Below are 14965 nucleotides of genomic sequence, written 5' to 3' on the forward strand. Positions count from 1 at the left end.
AACATTGAACATTGGACATTTTATTCGTATGCTTTTTTACCCGGAAACCGTGTGAACCTCGTACTTCCCTCATAACATATGCTCTTCATCTCACCTTTTCATCCATTGAGCCCTCTGTTTTTTTTTGTGAGGCTGAGAAAGAGACAGACTTTTGGTAAACCTTTGCCGGCTTTCATCAGCATCGCTGTATCACTGGTTACCTGATGAATCCATTAAAAAAAAGAGCTTTCAAAGCGTATGTCAACTCGCAAGGAGAGAGACAAGCATGTTGCTGATGTTGTTATGGCTGTTGTTTTTGCGACTGCTGCTGCTGTTGATGGTCGAAGGAAGAGGAATCAAGAGCACGCGGCTTGCCACGAACCAGCTGACCTCATATAAATCGAGTCACATGAGCATCCGATCATGTTAAAGATAATCATCGATAAATGCTAGTTCACTTTTAACAACCAGAGGGAGACAGCTGTTTTCACCAATTCCCTTAACACCATCTTATTCAGAGTGTTTCATGCAGATTATTTTCACCTTTTTTTGTCTCACCATTTCGCTTTTATTTTATCTTGTCAACTGACATTACTTTTTCCTCTTTCTTTCCTTTCTTTTCCCTTCCTATTCTTGCTTTACTAGTCTTTACTGGGACTAACACACCAATTTGTATTGATGGTACAAAACAAGATATCTGTTTAAATCAATTTACTTTTCTCATTTGGTTCTCACTGCAAGCTGCTCATTTAATCAACCTTATTGTCATTACAATCTGCATTTTCACCTTTTTTTGAATCATTTTGTTGTTTTATTTTTACCTTTGTTTTGACCATTAATTATTATTAGCAAAATCATGTGTTAATCTTTACTTTCACATGTTTATATTACTTCATTTCTCAACCGTTGTCAGCTTACATTGGTACACATGTTTTAAGCTGTGTCACAATTATCTTGTGCTTTTATTATCATCTTGGACTAGTTCAAGAATAGTAATGAAAAGGCTTTCAAGTTAATCGCGATTAATTCCCATAGATGATTGTTTCTTTCAACTGCTATCAACTAGATTATTTAATCTGGTGAATTACTCAACTTCAGACACAATTAGAATGTCATGGTATAATGTCATGGTTATCAAATAATATCAAGATCACCGGAGAAATGACTCTTTAGCGTTTTACTCTCATTTAGCAGTTTACTTCATTCGATTTAATCAATCTTCGGTTTTACTAATCGGTTATAACCCGTTTTTATACACATTTTGCATTATAATTTATTCACATATGTTCTCACCTCATTTTATATTGTTTTTACATCCAATAAATGAACGAAAAATTGATCTATTATTTAATTATTAATAGATCTTGGGTTAAGTCTAGAAAATGATTCGAGTCGAGTTCATTTTATCTACACTAGATGGCATTGTTCCTATGTTTTGATTGTGATTTGATTTTTTGATTCATCTAAAATCATCTAACTCAAAATAGTAGACTTAATTCAGAGGTAATTTCATTTCAAGTTAGCTGTACAATTTAATAAAAATGAAGTTTGCTGAACATTTGGCGGCTCTTATTACTCCAGAATGGCGAAAACAATATATACTCTACGAAGAGATGAAATACATGTTGTACAGTGCAATGGAAAGGCAACCATCACCGGAAGGTAAGTGATAGCTGCTGTGCAAATCAAATCTCTATAATATTAATTCTAGCTCTTGTCAATTACATTGTGGTCCATTGAATAATGAAATAAGCAATTTCTTTAAGCAATCGATAGTTTACTTCATTTATTCATTAGTGACCCTTTTCGACTCGTTTTAAATCCCATTTTCTTGTTCCTTATGTTAATTGTTCTATTTTGGTTTCTGGTTTTTCCTTTTTTTCCAATATTTGTCACTATCATTAGTTGCTGATCGAGATGAGATAACTCGGTATAATAAAGCATTTGATGAGGAATTTTTGAGCTTTTGCGAAAAAGAATTGGCCAAAATAAATATATTTTTCGCTGAAAAACTGGCCGAAGCAACTAGAAAATTTTCAACCCTCAAAAATGAGCTCAATCTGATTAAAAGTAAATTTGACACTTTTCCTCGTCGCGATGAAGATGGCAATTTTCGCAGCATTTTTAATGCCAAAGACTTTATTTTACAAAAAGCTGATGAGAGACATCGCAATCGTAAGTTGCGAGAATTAAAATTGGGTTTCTCTGAATTTTACCTTAGCCTTGTGTTATTACAAAGTTACCAGAACCTGAATTTTACTGGATTTGTCAAGATTCTCAAGAAACACGATAAACTGTTAGGGAACGATGAAGGTCTCAAATGGAGAAGAGCTCATGTCGAAAATGCACCTTTCCATTTGAATAAAGAGATTCACAAGTTGATCGAAGAAACGGAAAATCTGTTTACTCAAGAATTAGAGGAAGGACATCGACAGAGAGCAATGAAGCGTCTTCGAGTTCCCCCATTGAATGACCAACAAAGCCAATGGACTACATTTAAAGTGGGCTTCTTTTCAGGAGCGTTTGTCATTTTACTTGCAATTGTATTGATTACTGGAGTATTCCGAGACCCTCAAAATAATCTCACAATTACTTTTCGCCTTTACCGGGCAACCTTTTTGGTGATACTTTTTCTATTCTTAATGGGTATCAATGTTTATGGCTGGAGAACCTCAGGCGTCAATCATGTTCTTATCTTTGAACTTGATCCAAGAGATCATTTATCGGAGCAACACATTATCGAAATTGCAGCTATTCTAAGTGTCCTATGGTCTACTTCGGTAATATCTTATCTTTACAGTGATTATCTTCATATACCCAAGATAATCAATCCGTTGCTTCTGGTTCTGTTTATGTTGTTCTTTCTTTTTAATCCAACTGACACTTTTCAAAGAAATGCACGATTCTGGTTCCTCAGAATAATGGTAATTAACAAATAATTTCAATATTTATTTATAAATACATTACAAGTTAGAGGTTAGACATTATTATAATCTACCATACTATAATATTTACATTTATATTGATCTTTTACAGGGGAGATGTTTAGCAGCCCCATTCTGCCGGGTTAAGTTTGCTGACTTTTGGTTAGCTGATCAGATGAATAGTATGTCACCAATATTTGTCGATATCCAATATTTTATTTGCTTTTACATCTCAGTGTTTTCATCTGGTGCCATAGACAACTGGTATTCAAGTCATGGTAAGTAAGCATTGCATGATCACTTGGCATATAACAGATTCTATAAGGGGAAAATGAAGGGGAATTCACAAAAGGAGATTAACACAAATTGTCAGACAAAACTGCAAAAATATAATTGAAATTAACTCTTAATTTAACATACCTCAATTTGCGAGATGTCTTTGCAGTTCTGAAATGTAGGCCATCGCCTCTTTTAAAAGATCAACAATGTCTATATCACAGTTTATATGTAAAAGATCAACCAATTGGTGTATCACTGTCTCCTCTTCACTAGCAACAAAATTTAAGCTGGGTTTACTTGAGTCCACATTGCGTTGTACCTGGCAACACATTTTGATTTGATTTAACCGAAGTAATTTACACTGATCAATTTTTATTTTGAGTGTTGGTTTGTCACTTTAACAGTTGATACTAAACTAAAGAGAATCATTGATCTTCACTATCTTTTTTATCCTAGTGAGGAGGAGTTTCCTTCAGATGTCATGCGTCACTTTCTGGTACTTTTGACTAAAATTTGACTCTTTTGCTTGTTTTACTTGTCATCATGTGAAATCTTGACAAAAGTATCGCATGAACTTTGACCATCAGACAGCGCTTACCTTTCACTTTATGATTATTAGTGAAGGTGTTGAGGTGGAAAAGGAAGCATTAAGATTATAACATTGAAGGGGACATTCCAAGCTTATTGCCGATAAATTCAAATTTTCTCATTCTATTTTCTTGATTCTTTTTCCAGAGCGATGTTCAGGTGGAACCAAGGTTGAATTAATTACTCGAGCCGTTTTAAATTGTCTTCCAGCTTGGTTTAGATTTTGTCAATGTTTAAGACGTTACTATGATGACAACCGAGGACCTTTTCCCCATTTAGTCAATGCTGGCAAATATTCAACAACTTTTTTCGTCATCCTATTCTCATCTTTAACCAAAGCTTATCAACCCAATTATGATGAATCAACTGACAATCCATTTTTCACTCTCTGGATAATTGCTCTTATAATCAGCTCTTGTTACACTTATATTTGGGACATTAAAATGGATTGGGGTCTATTTGATTCGTCCAGTCCATCCGAGTATCCATTTTTACGGGAAGAAATGGTCTATTCCTCACCAGTCTTCTATTACTTTGCCATTTGTGAAGATTTAATTCTTCGCTTTGGCTGGACATTATCTGTTTCACTCACAGAAATTGGTGTTGTCCATGCTGACCTGATGGTCTCCATTTTAGCTCCCCTTGAGATATTTAGACGCTTCATTTGGAACTTTTTCCGCCTTGAAAATGAACATCTCAACAATTGTGGTGAATTCAGAGCTGTAAGAGATATCTCAATTGCTCCAATTGATGCCGGTGATCAAGCTAAATTAATTAAAATAATGGACGACCCTGATGGCGTTACCAATAGAAAAAATAAACCACGAAAATCAATCAAAATTAATCAACATTATAAAAATTCATTGCAAAGTGCCAACATAAAGATTGACTAACCGTTTTTTTGTAACTTAGCAAAACATAATTTTTTATGTCCAACATAATCTAATCATTGTTTTTCATCATGTTTACCTTGGCAATTATTTTTACTTGTTGATTAGATTTGATTACCATAAGCATCAACTCATCAATTCATCATAATATCGCAATTTATAGATCATAGATAGTTTAATATTTCAAACTACTTATTAATATAATATCATGTTCAACTAATTTTTTGATTCCTCAATTTTCCTTCTCCTTTTTCAATTCCAATTCAATCTCAAGTCCCAATTTGCATTTTAATAACACTTTTGTAAAATTTAAACAATTTTTCTTGTTCAAAAATTATATCTAATCCGGTTGATCAATAAAAAAATTTTAATTGTTGAACAATTTCTCAAAGTAAAATTCATTTTCACTTCACACTGTAGTGTAAAAACCAAAAGTAACATTTAGAAGCCAAATCAGGAAACAATGGCAATTAAAAGCTTAATGTGTCTGTTGACTATTTTCAAAACAAACAATGATTATAAATAATATACTTGGCGAGTAATTAATTGAGTAAATCTCAAATGATTATCCTGAACTTTGTAGCCTTTCAAAGTCCACTTTTACACCTGCGATTGTAACACCAAAGTTGATTTTATCTCTTGATCAATCCTGGTTGCATCTTTTTGCAATGGGTAAATACATAGGATTGATTGTAAAAAAAAGGATTTATAATGGATGAAACTTATTGATTGAAGGCAATTATTGAGACACGTGAAAATGTAACCTGCAACTATTTTACTTGAGTTACCTGATCAGGTGTACAAGCGACTTACTGGCGCCAGACAAGGAGACTTAAGACGACTGGCCTAAAAGGCCTAAAGGCAATTTACACTCACCTTTGCTTACCTTTGAAGTTTAAGGTTGAACATTTTAGAGCAAATTTTTGTCAAATGTTAAGCCTAAGGTTAAAGGTTGAGAGGGCAGAGGAAAGACAAACCTTTACCGACATATTACTTACCTTTTCTTAACCTTTTTACAAACTTTCATCATTCACAAAAAAAATTTCAATTCAATACCTCATTCAATTACAATGTACTTATAGAGTTGTGAACGGTTTTTTGTAACCAACATTTGTTGTCCTTTTTGGTTATTCACGCTTTATTATTGTCCAAAATTGGGATCATCATTTAGAAAATAGTAATTTATTGACAAAATTTTCCATTCATTAACTAGCTGTGAAGTTTTGATTCATTGTAATATCCATTATTTATCAATGTTTTTACAATTTATCATATTTACTAGCAACAAAAACAGTTTTGCGGTTAATTTGAGTTTTATTGATAATTGATGGCTTTCGCCTCTGTGAGAGGCAGCAGCTAAGGGTGGGCTGCTGGTGGGTACATTTATATTTGAGTGGGAGTTGAGTCAGATGGATTGTTACAATTTTCATTGAGTACAAGATCTTTACAAATAGCATCTAGTAATTTTTTGCATTTAAAGGGATACATGAAGGCATATTGAGGAATGGTAAGGTGCCGGAGTTTTTGAGGTAGTTGGGGTCTAACAGAATTGTATTTTTCACAGTGAGCTATTAAGTGTATGTTGTCAAATTTTGGATGTCCACACGCACAGGTTTTTCCTTGGAAGATGAAGTTGTAGGTACCTATTAGTAGTCTTAAGTTTGGGTTGATTCTTTTGAAAGAAGATATGATTTTCCATTGAGGTAAAACCAGCAACATGCTTTGTCCTTCTTGTTTATGCTTGACTTTTTGTTGCCATATTTTCTGAGTAATTTCATTGGTATATTGAGCAGCATAGATGTTGTTGTTGTACCAGATTTTATCTGAACGGACCGGTAGATTAATGTTATCATAGGGTTCATCTGTCAGTTTCAAGATATTGTTTTGTTTAAGCTGTAGAATCTGTGAGATTGCCGATCCAATACAGATTAGCCATGGTGGTTTAATTCCTAAGGCAGCATATGCCATTAGGATATTGTCTCTTCCTTTGAGACCAACTGCAGTGTTAAGTTCAGATGTTAAGGCAAGAGTTAAACTGTCTCTGAAACATTGATTGTGGATGAGGGTAGGAAGGAGAAGAGGTGAATAGGGGGTAATTTTGCTGTAGAGCAAGGAGTAGATGATCATTTTTTGGGTTTTGTTAGGTAGAGATCTAAGCAGGTTTAAGTTACTGAATTTAGTGTTTATGTAAGTTTTGACTTCTTGAAGTAATGTTTTGGTGTCGGTGTAAGAACCAAAGAGTTTAACATGAGTAATCGGAAAACCTAGGCACTTGGCTTTGGTATCTATTCTGAAAGGTAGAGAATTTTGATCTATTTTCTTGTATATTTTATCAGACACCAGAAGACTTGATTTTTCTAGTGAGGCAGACAAGGATATCTTGTTCAGCTGCGTGTTAATTTCATTAATTATCTCTTTTGATTTGTTTATTAGTAGCTCAGGGTAGGATGAATATCTATTGTCTACAAGACTGATGAAAATATCATCAGCATATGCTGCAAATCTGTATCTAAATACTGAAGGGGATACTTTATCATTAAATTTTTCAAATTGAAGATAATTTAAGATTTTATCAATTCCAATGATGAAAAGAAAAGGACCCAGGATTGAACCCTGAGGCACACCTTTCTCATTGTTTTTAAAGTATGTTTTTTCCTTGGAAAAGATTACTTGTGATCTATCGTGAAGGTAATGTTTGAGGATATTAAGAAGGAGAGGATTAGGATTTAAGTCTTCAATGAATTTAAGAAAAGAGTTGTGATCGATATGATCGAAAGCTCCAACTATGTCAGTTTGTAAAAGGGTTAAGGTGAGTTTTTGGTTGGTAAGGAGGGAGAGGAGGCAGGAGGAAACACTCTTATTAGCTTGATAGGCATGCTGTATCAAGAAGGAGTCAGGGGGAATTATATGAAGGATTTGGTTCTTGATGATAATTTCAAGTATTTTCCCAAAATTGGATATTGTTTTAATAGTTCTTACTCTAATGTTGTCAGATTTAGGTATTAATATGGTTAAGCTGGTTTTCCAGCATTTGGGAAAGATGGAGTTGTTGAAAAGGACATTATAAAGTCTATGAAAGAAATGAATATTCGAGAGGATTATCTCTTTAGTAGCAGCTTTGTTGATGGAGTCAGGACCAGGTGAGGAGTTGTTTAAGCCCTTGACCATTTCTTTCAGTTGATCCATGTTGATGACATCAGGAGAGCTTAGGTTGAGCGGCTCAGGTGGAGTACTTGAGTGTCTAAGCAGATTTACCAGATTGATTTCTTCGTAGGTTCCAAGCTCCTGATGACAATTATCATGAAATTTTTGTGAGGCAGTTTCATTGATTTTAAATATTGAATAAATATTTTTCCATAATTTGATAGGACCAATGTTGCTCTGATCAAAGTGCAATTTGATGTTGTCTTTGATTTGTTTGTTAATTTTTTGTTTAATCATCATCAGTTGGTCGCTTAGATATTTACTATTTCTGTTTTTCTTGATGATTTGAATGAGTCGTTTTTTCTCCTTTAACAAGGAGTCGTCAGCAAGATGATTAATGATGTTTTTGATGATGATTTTTCGTCTTGATTCATTTGCGATGTTTACCATTTTTATAAATAATTGATTGACCAGCATTTCCAGCTCTTCCTTGTCTTGCATATCATCAATTTCTGGTTGAACTGAGAGTAGTTCATTTATCTTTGGAACCAGTACTTTGGTGTTTACAATGGTAATCTTGTTGTTGGGTGACTTTATTTTAGCACCAGTAAAGCTGATTGAGATGGAAGAGGGTCTATGATCGAAGGCAGCATCATGCATTTCTTGTTTAATTTCAACATTTTTAAAGATGGAATGAAGATTCGTGGCCATTAAATCAATCCAGAAGTGTTTGCTAGTATGGCTGATGAAAGTATAATTGTAGATGTCAGGTTTACTAACAGGTTCAAGATAGTATTCATTCAGGAGACCAGCAAGATGTATTCCTTTATCTTCATTAGTGTGATTAATTGTATAAGACCATAATGAGTTGGTAGCATTAACATCCCCGATGATGATTAATGGTGATTGTTTGACCTTTTTGAATTTGTTAAAGATGTCATTGAGTTCTGTAATGTATTCTTGAAGAGTCAAGTTCGGAGTGATGTAGATGTTAATTATGAAGAGAGGTTTGTCATCGATATGAATTTTAGTGAAGATGGAATCTCTTGAGATTGGTTCTGATGATGCATTGAGTGAGGAGAGGGTGATTGTCGCTGATCTGCCATGGGTAAAGATTCTGTAGTTTTGATTGAATAGATTTAGAAGAGGTGCTGTGGCTGCTTCCTGAAGGGTGATAATTTGATACTTTTTTATGTTGTTTATAGCATTTAGAGTTTTATCATTCGCTTTATTACAGTTATGATTGTACCAATTAAGTTTATTGAGATTCATCATCCCAGTCAGTGATGTTGGCTATTCTTTTTCTTTCGATTTGATAGGCTTGACAATTTTTTGATTTTGGTTTGTGGTCTGTTGAGTTTAGTTTAGCAGTTTTACACAACATGCAGCAACCTTCAGGTCTTGGTTCGATGTCAGCTGGATGTTTACAATGGTGAGTGAGGTGACCAGCTTTGTAGCAGTTAGTACAGTACTTGACGTAGATATCACTTTTGAAGGTAACACTATGTCCTCCCATAAAAACTTTTCCTTGGTTGGCCAAATGAACTCTATTGACTTTGGAAAGTCTCACAATAACTTTAACTTTTTCAACGTCCTTAAATGATTTATATTCAATGGTTTTCACAAAGGTGCACTCCTTGTCAGGAAGGTTGTTTCTTGTTATAAAGGATTCTTCTTTTTCTAGTTGATCTTTGTTCACCGAAAAAGATATTTGAGGTAATAGCTTCTTAGCTTCAACTATTGACGTTTCAGGAAGGAGATGTAACTTTGACAATTTAGCTTTGATTTGTGGATCAGAAGAGGTTACTTTCACGTATTTATTTCCAGTGAAAATTGAATCTATCTTGATGGTAGGATCCAATTTTACCTGCTGAGTAATGGCTTCACTCGTTTCCTTGTTTTTTTCAGGGTCGATTGGTTTGATTAGGATAGTCTTGACTTGAACTTTCGGTTTAGCTGCAACGCTAGCATATGATGGAGTAGGTTGATACGTTTTAAGCGTGTTTTCAATGGAGTTCAATTTCTTGATTACCTCCAGATTTTGAGATGCAGCACTAACAGCCTCAAGAACTAGAGCAAAACTGTTTTCAATATTAACTATGTGCTTGTCCTTGGTCTTAGGTGAAAGGAGAGAACACATGTAATCCTTGAATTTGGTCAAACTGGAGGTGATGGGGTCCGGAGTTGGTGAGGAAGACACAGTATTCATTAGGAGACTTTGAGTTATTAATTTCACAATAGAAAAAATAAGTTTGATTACTTTAATTAAGCTAATTAATTACAATTTTCAGGACACAAGAAATTTGCGACTTATCTCAACGAAGTATTGATAAAAATTGCGCCTTTTAGTTTGCTATCAATTAAAAAGATGGCGTTGTCTGTTTTTGCTGGAAATTCAACAAAATATTGTTTGTTTACATTTTTGATGCGTGGCAACTTGTAATCTTATTTTTGTGATTATTTGTTTTGGAATTTACTTTTGGTTTTTTCTAATTGTTTTATATGTGTATATTATTGACCATTAACTAGTGATATTGTTGGTATCTATCATGGCTTCAGATTGGGAGGAAGTAAAAAGATTGGCTGCCGATTTTCAGCTGAGTCAAACAGTAGCAACTCTTCAGCGTCTCTCAGAACGCAATTGTATTGAAATTGTCAAGAAATTGGTCAATTTAAATTTACTAGATGTGATTTATACAGCTGACGGTAAAGAATATATCACTCCTGACCATCTGATGCGTGAAATTCAAGATGAATTGATAGTATCGAATGGAAGGATTACCTTTGTGGATCTTGCTAATAATTTAAATGTTGACTACAGTCATATTGATGTTAAAGCTAAAGAAGTTGCCCGATCTTCTTCTGGTTACATTTCGTTTGTCAATGAAGAGCTTATTAGTCGTGATTACAAAGAACAATTGGCAGTAGAAATAAATGAAAAGTTGCAGAAAAAAGGTGTTCTAGATGTTTCTGAATTGGCTAAAAATTATTCATTACCAACTGATTTCATCCATCAAATTATTGTGTCTCATCTTGGTTCTACAATTGATGGTGTTCAAGATGTTAATAATCAGTCAACATTTTTTACGCGCAATTACATTGATCAATATAAAGCAAAAATTACGGGTGTTTTGTCAGCTATTACTCGTCCATTGGTGGTGTCTCAGATTGTTAGCAGATATCGATTTCCTGAAAGAATATTTAATTGTAAGTGATATCATAAATCCTTAAAATATCAGAGTTTTTCAATGTTTGCTTCTTTCTTTAGCGGTATTGGACGATTTATTGAAAACAGGACGAATAAATGGCCAATTAACTACTGGTCTCAATCGAACTTTTATTCCAAGTATTTACTCATCAACGCAAAAAGAATGGATTGAAAGTTTTTACAAGCACAATGGATGTCTTGAATATGACGCTTTAGCTAGAATCGGTATCTCCGAGCCAAAAGCTCTCAAGAAAAGACAAGGATTTGAAGATTTAATTTTTTTATCCACATGTTGTGTCGGTACAAGTATCATTCTGCAATTGGAAGGTGCAGTAGATGATTGCTTAGCTGATAAATCATGGATGAATTTGACTGATGTTCTTCCCTCGATTTTAAATGATGATGATTTGAAAATATTGATTGATGAATATAAAGCTCGTAATGAAAGCGAGGCAAACAAGTTTACTTTGTTAAATAATACTCTTATTGTTTCGAATGAATTTGCATCGAGCTGTTTAGAACCATTAAGTGATTTGATGAGAGAAAAGGCAGAAAAAGATTTAAAAGATGGAGTTCTTTTCAAAATATTTGTTGCTGCTAATCAAGCATTTAAAGATAAAGCTGCTGCTGGGGATTCTAAATCAGCTGCAGCTGTCAGAAAAGACGAGCGAAAGCGAAGATCTGGTGCCACTAAAACCTTTTCCACCCAAGGACGTGAAGTTAAAACTAAAGCTGTTAAAAAGAAGTATCGAGCTAATCAAAAAGGTGCTGGTGATGAATCAGGCTCTGAAGATGAATCTTCAAATGATCCTGGATTGTCTATCGATCTTACCAGTCTTATCAATGTTTTAAAAACAAAAATTGATCCATCCGGTGAACATGACGCTGAAACTGTTGAAACAATCTCTGATTTCCTTATTGAACCTCTAAGAGCAGCATATTTGGAAATCGCCCGTCAATTATTCAATGAATCAATGAACAAGGAAACATCTTCCATAAAAAAGACTGTTACTGATGTTCAAAATACAATTAATAATTTACACGGCAATATTTTAATTTATGAGAAAGGACTGAAAACTCTTGATGGTGAGTGATTTCAAACAATCTGGTTATATTTATCACATTTAGTTAAATAATATTTTTCTCATTATTTTTTTCTATTGCAGATGAATTACGGATATCGCTTTCTAAATATCTACTGAAATCTCTTTGTTCAGAGTTAGTTGATAACATTTTATTTCTTGTTGATCAAGAAAGACAGAGATCAGGTCAACCAATGGGAACATCGAATGAGGTAAATACTTGAATCATTAATGAAATGGATTAAAATTTATTAATTGATAATTACCTCATTTTTTATTTTAATTTTTAGGGTCGTCAGAAAATTATCAACAAATTAGACTCCAAGCTGAGGGAAAATTTCAATAAATTGGTTGCTACTTTAAATGATTCTACACTGGACAACTTTTTTACTGAACTGGACAATACTTTGGAAGCTTGTGACATTATGATTAAAAAGGTTGATAAAAAAAGAGAGGCAATAATGATCAGTGAACTTCGTCAAAATTTAATAGTCACTCTGAATGAAACTGACTCACTTGATTATCCTTTAATTTTACATCTTTGTGTACTTTTGATATTTGGATCTGCCAAACAAATTATGGTGCATGCATCTGGAAAATTTGTCCCACAACTTTTGACTGCATTGAAATCATCTTTACCATTAGAAACTCATCAACTTTTCCGTGAATGTGAAGACTTAATTGTTCGACGTTTGAAAGCGCAAAAGGACGACACCAGTCAAGAAGAAAAGGAACAAATTGAAAACAGATTGAAAGATTTGCTTCCAAAAGTGAAAGAGATTGCACTGAATTACAAACCATCAAAGTAATTCACAATCTTTACAATTCGGATCATCCATTTTCTCCATCATGCCAATATTGTCTATATTGGAAAAATTGTTTTAGGTGAAAGAAATAATCAAATCAAATTACCTGATTTTTCCATGTTGTATGTTAAAGTTTATTTTATAAAAATTGATTATATCAAGAGAAAATATTTCACAAGCTAAACATAAACTAATACGAGGACTAAATTGTTCATCGCATAAATTTATATGAAAACAATAATATATTAATATTAAATATAATAAAATTTATAAAGAAATCTATTGAAGGTGGTAATCTAAATTACTTTGTATTTCATTCCTCAATATCAAAATAACTAGAATAACTAAAACAGATATAATTTTCTAGTATATTTAATCTTTTATTGCGAATGAATTGAAAGATGAAAGATGCAGATCGTTAATTTATTATTTAATCATGTTCAACTCAAGCATCATTCAATATCCTATGTGGAGGAGGTCCAGGAATAACTGGAATAGCACCAAGTTGTGAAGGATCGTTAATAGGGACAACCTGTCCATCAGGATAGCCTTCAACAAGACCTGCTTCGTTCATTGCTTCACCAGCCATAGCATCGATATATTCAGAGAAAACGTCTTCAGTTCCAATCAAAGGACTTAGCCTTGTTTTCAAAAGACAATCAGAGCAATTATAATCAATATCGAGAATTGATTAGAGTTAAATCAAATCAAAAACAAATATCTTGTTAAAATGAAAAAGTCTTACCAAGCTTGATATTGGAGGCAACATTTCCTAAAAGTACCACAACATGATTTTGAAACCCATGGAACACAGCTGCAGATTAATCCAAAGCAAAACGATTCAGATGAACGGACAAGAGTGATGAATATTACAAAACAACACAATAATAGATTGTTAATGGCAACCATGTTTAAATTAAAATCACTTCAGGAATCACCGATTGAGAAACAAATTGAGAAACAATAATCTAATAATAATGTAAGGAAAAGTGAAGAAAAGCAAATTGGACAAAAGTGAAGATTAAAGCAAGTTTGTGTTTAATACATTTTACTAATAATGTTAAAATTGGAAACTCGTATCAATCATGTCTCCAGAATCTTTGATATCTGATGAAACCCTGATGAAATTTGCAGTCTAGTTTAATCTCATTAACTTAAGAAGTGTAGGTTAATGAGAGAAGCAGCTTTAAACAAAATAATTAACAAAATAATTTAGCCAAAAAACAAAGCAACCCCAGCAACATGGATGCGGGAAAATGAATGGAAACCAGAAAATTGGATCACAAAATTATTCAAGCCATTATTTCCCTATGTAAATGTGTTGTGATTAAGGGTCTGAAATCTTAATCCCAATGTAAGCAAACGTTGAACATTGAATCATGATTGAAGGTGTTCAAAGATGACACACCAATCTTGATTGAATCTGCCCTACGAGCCAATAAAACCAGCAAAACAAATTGGGTTAAAACAAAACAGGTTAATTTGAATCATGTTTTATTAGTGTTAAAACACAGCGAGTTACAGGTTGAAAAGGAAAGGACAAGATATACTGAATAAAACATTGATAATGTGTAAAGCCTAAACCTGACAATAGATTGAGTCGATGAAAGGTTCAACAGTATCTGATTACTGACAATTGTTTTGATGTAACAAATCAACCCAGTTAAGTTAATATTGATGATAATTTACAGGCCTAAGGGACTATTTGAATATCCATTGTTTGTTTAAAAATAGCTTAAAAGAGACCAACAATAATTAACAGAAGTTGCCTGAAAAGGATTGAAGGAGGAGAGCGAAAAAAAAGGAGACCCAAAAAAACAAAGATAAAAAAGGGTAAGCTATATGTCGGTAAAGGTTTTACCTCTTTACCATCCACCTTTCACCTTGAGCTTAACATTTGACAAAAAGTTGCTGTTTTACCTTTCCTCAAAGCAAATCAAAGGTGAATTGCCTTTAGGCCTTTTAGGTCACTCGTCCTAAGTCTCCTGTCTGGCGCCAGTAAGTCGCTTGTACACCTGATCAGGTAACTCAAGTAAAACAGTTGCTGGTAACATTTTCACGTGTC

At 33.5% G+C, this 14965-nt stretch overlaps 3 protein-coding genes and 1 long non-coding RNA gene across 5 annotated transcripts; 2 read left to right on the forward strand and 2 right to left on the reverse strand.

Annotated features, from left to right (window-relative positions):
* The first annotated feature begins 1464 nt into the window (after nucleotides 1-1464).
* LOC107366276 (solute carrier family 53 member 1) lies at nucleotides 1465-5039 on the forward strand. The gene is made up of 4 exons (XM_015933859.3): nucleotides 1465-1641; nucleotides 1885-2903; nucleotides 3016-3181; nucleotides 3918-5039. Exons 1-4 carry the CDS (start codon nucleotides 1521-1523, stop codon nucleotides 4661-4663), a joined length of 2052 nt encoding a protein of 683 aa, XP_015789345.1. The 5' UTR covers nucleotides 1465-1520; the 3' UTR covers nucleotides 4664-5039.
* On the reverse strand, nucleotides 2905-3589 carry LOC107366277 (uncharacterized). The gene is made up of 2 exons (XR_001569617.3): nucleotides 3324-3589; nucleotides 2905-3221 (listed from the first exon to the last, which is right to left on the reverse strand). It is a non-coding gene; the product is annotated as an uncharacterized LOC107366277 (long non-coding RNA).
* Nucleotides 5040-10226: 5187 nt separating the features above from the next.
* Ufl1 (UFM1 specific ligase 1) lies at nucleotides 10227-13182 on the forward strand. Its single transcript, XM_015933862.3, has 4 exons — nucleotides 10227-11011; nucleotides 11073-12098; nucleotides 12179-12306; nucleotides 12385-13182. Exons 1-4 carry the CDS (start codon nucleotides 10354-10356, stop codon nucleotides 12901-12903), a joined length of 2331 nt encoding a protein of 776 aa, XP_015789348.2. The 5' UTR covers nucleotides 10227-10353; the 3' UTR covers nucleotides 12904-13182.
* Nucleotides 12495-14216, reverse strand: LOC107366076 (uncharacterized). Of its 2 annotated transcripts, XM_089267223.1 has the most exons (3): nucleotides 13946-14077; nucleotides 13646-13868; nucleotides 13223-13541 (listed from the first exon to the last, which is right to left on the reverse strand). In XM_089267223.1, the coding sequence occupies exons 2-3, from the start codon at nucleotides 13807-13809 to the stop codon at nucleotides 13346-13348; spliced, it is 360 nt and encodes a 119-aa protein (XP_089123349.1). In that variant the 5' UTR covers nucleotides 13810-13868; nucleotides 13946-14077; the 3' UTR covers nucleotides 13223-13345. The 2 variants fall into 2 exon arrangements, with proteins under 2 accessions (XP_015789135.1, XP_089123349.1); XM_015933649.3 differs by having other exon boundaries at nucleotides 12495-13541; nucleotides 13646-14216.
* Nucleotides 14217-14965: the final 749 nt, after the last annotated feature.

The sequence above is a fragment of the Tetranychus urticae genome, chromosome 2, assembly GCF_039701765.1.
Source record: "Tetranychus urticae isolate SD_2017Ah chromosome 2, NJAU_TeUrti_SD_1.0, whole genome shotgun sequence".
Lineage (NCBI taxonomy): Eukaryota > Metazoa > Arthropoda > Arachnida > Trombidiformes > Tetranychidae > Tetranychus > Tetranychus urticae.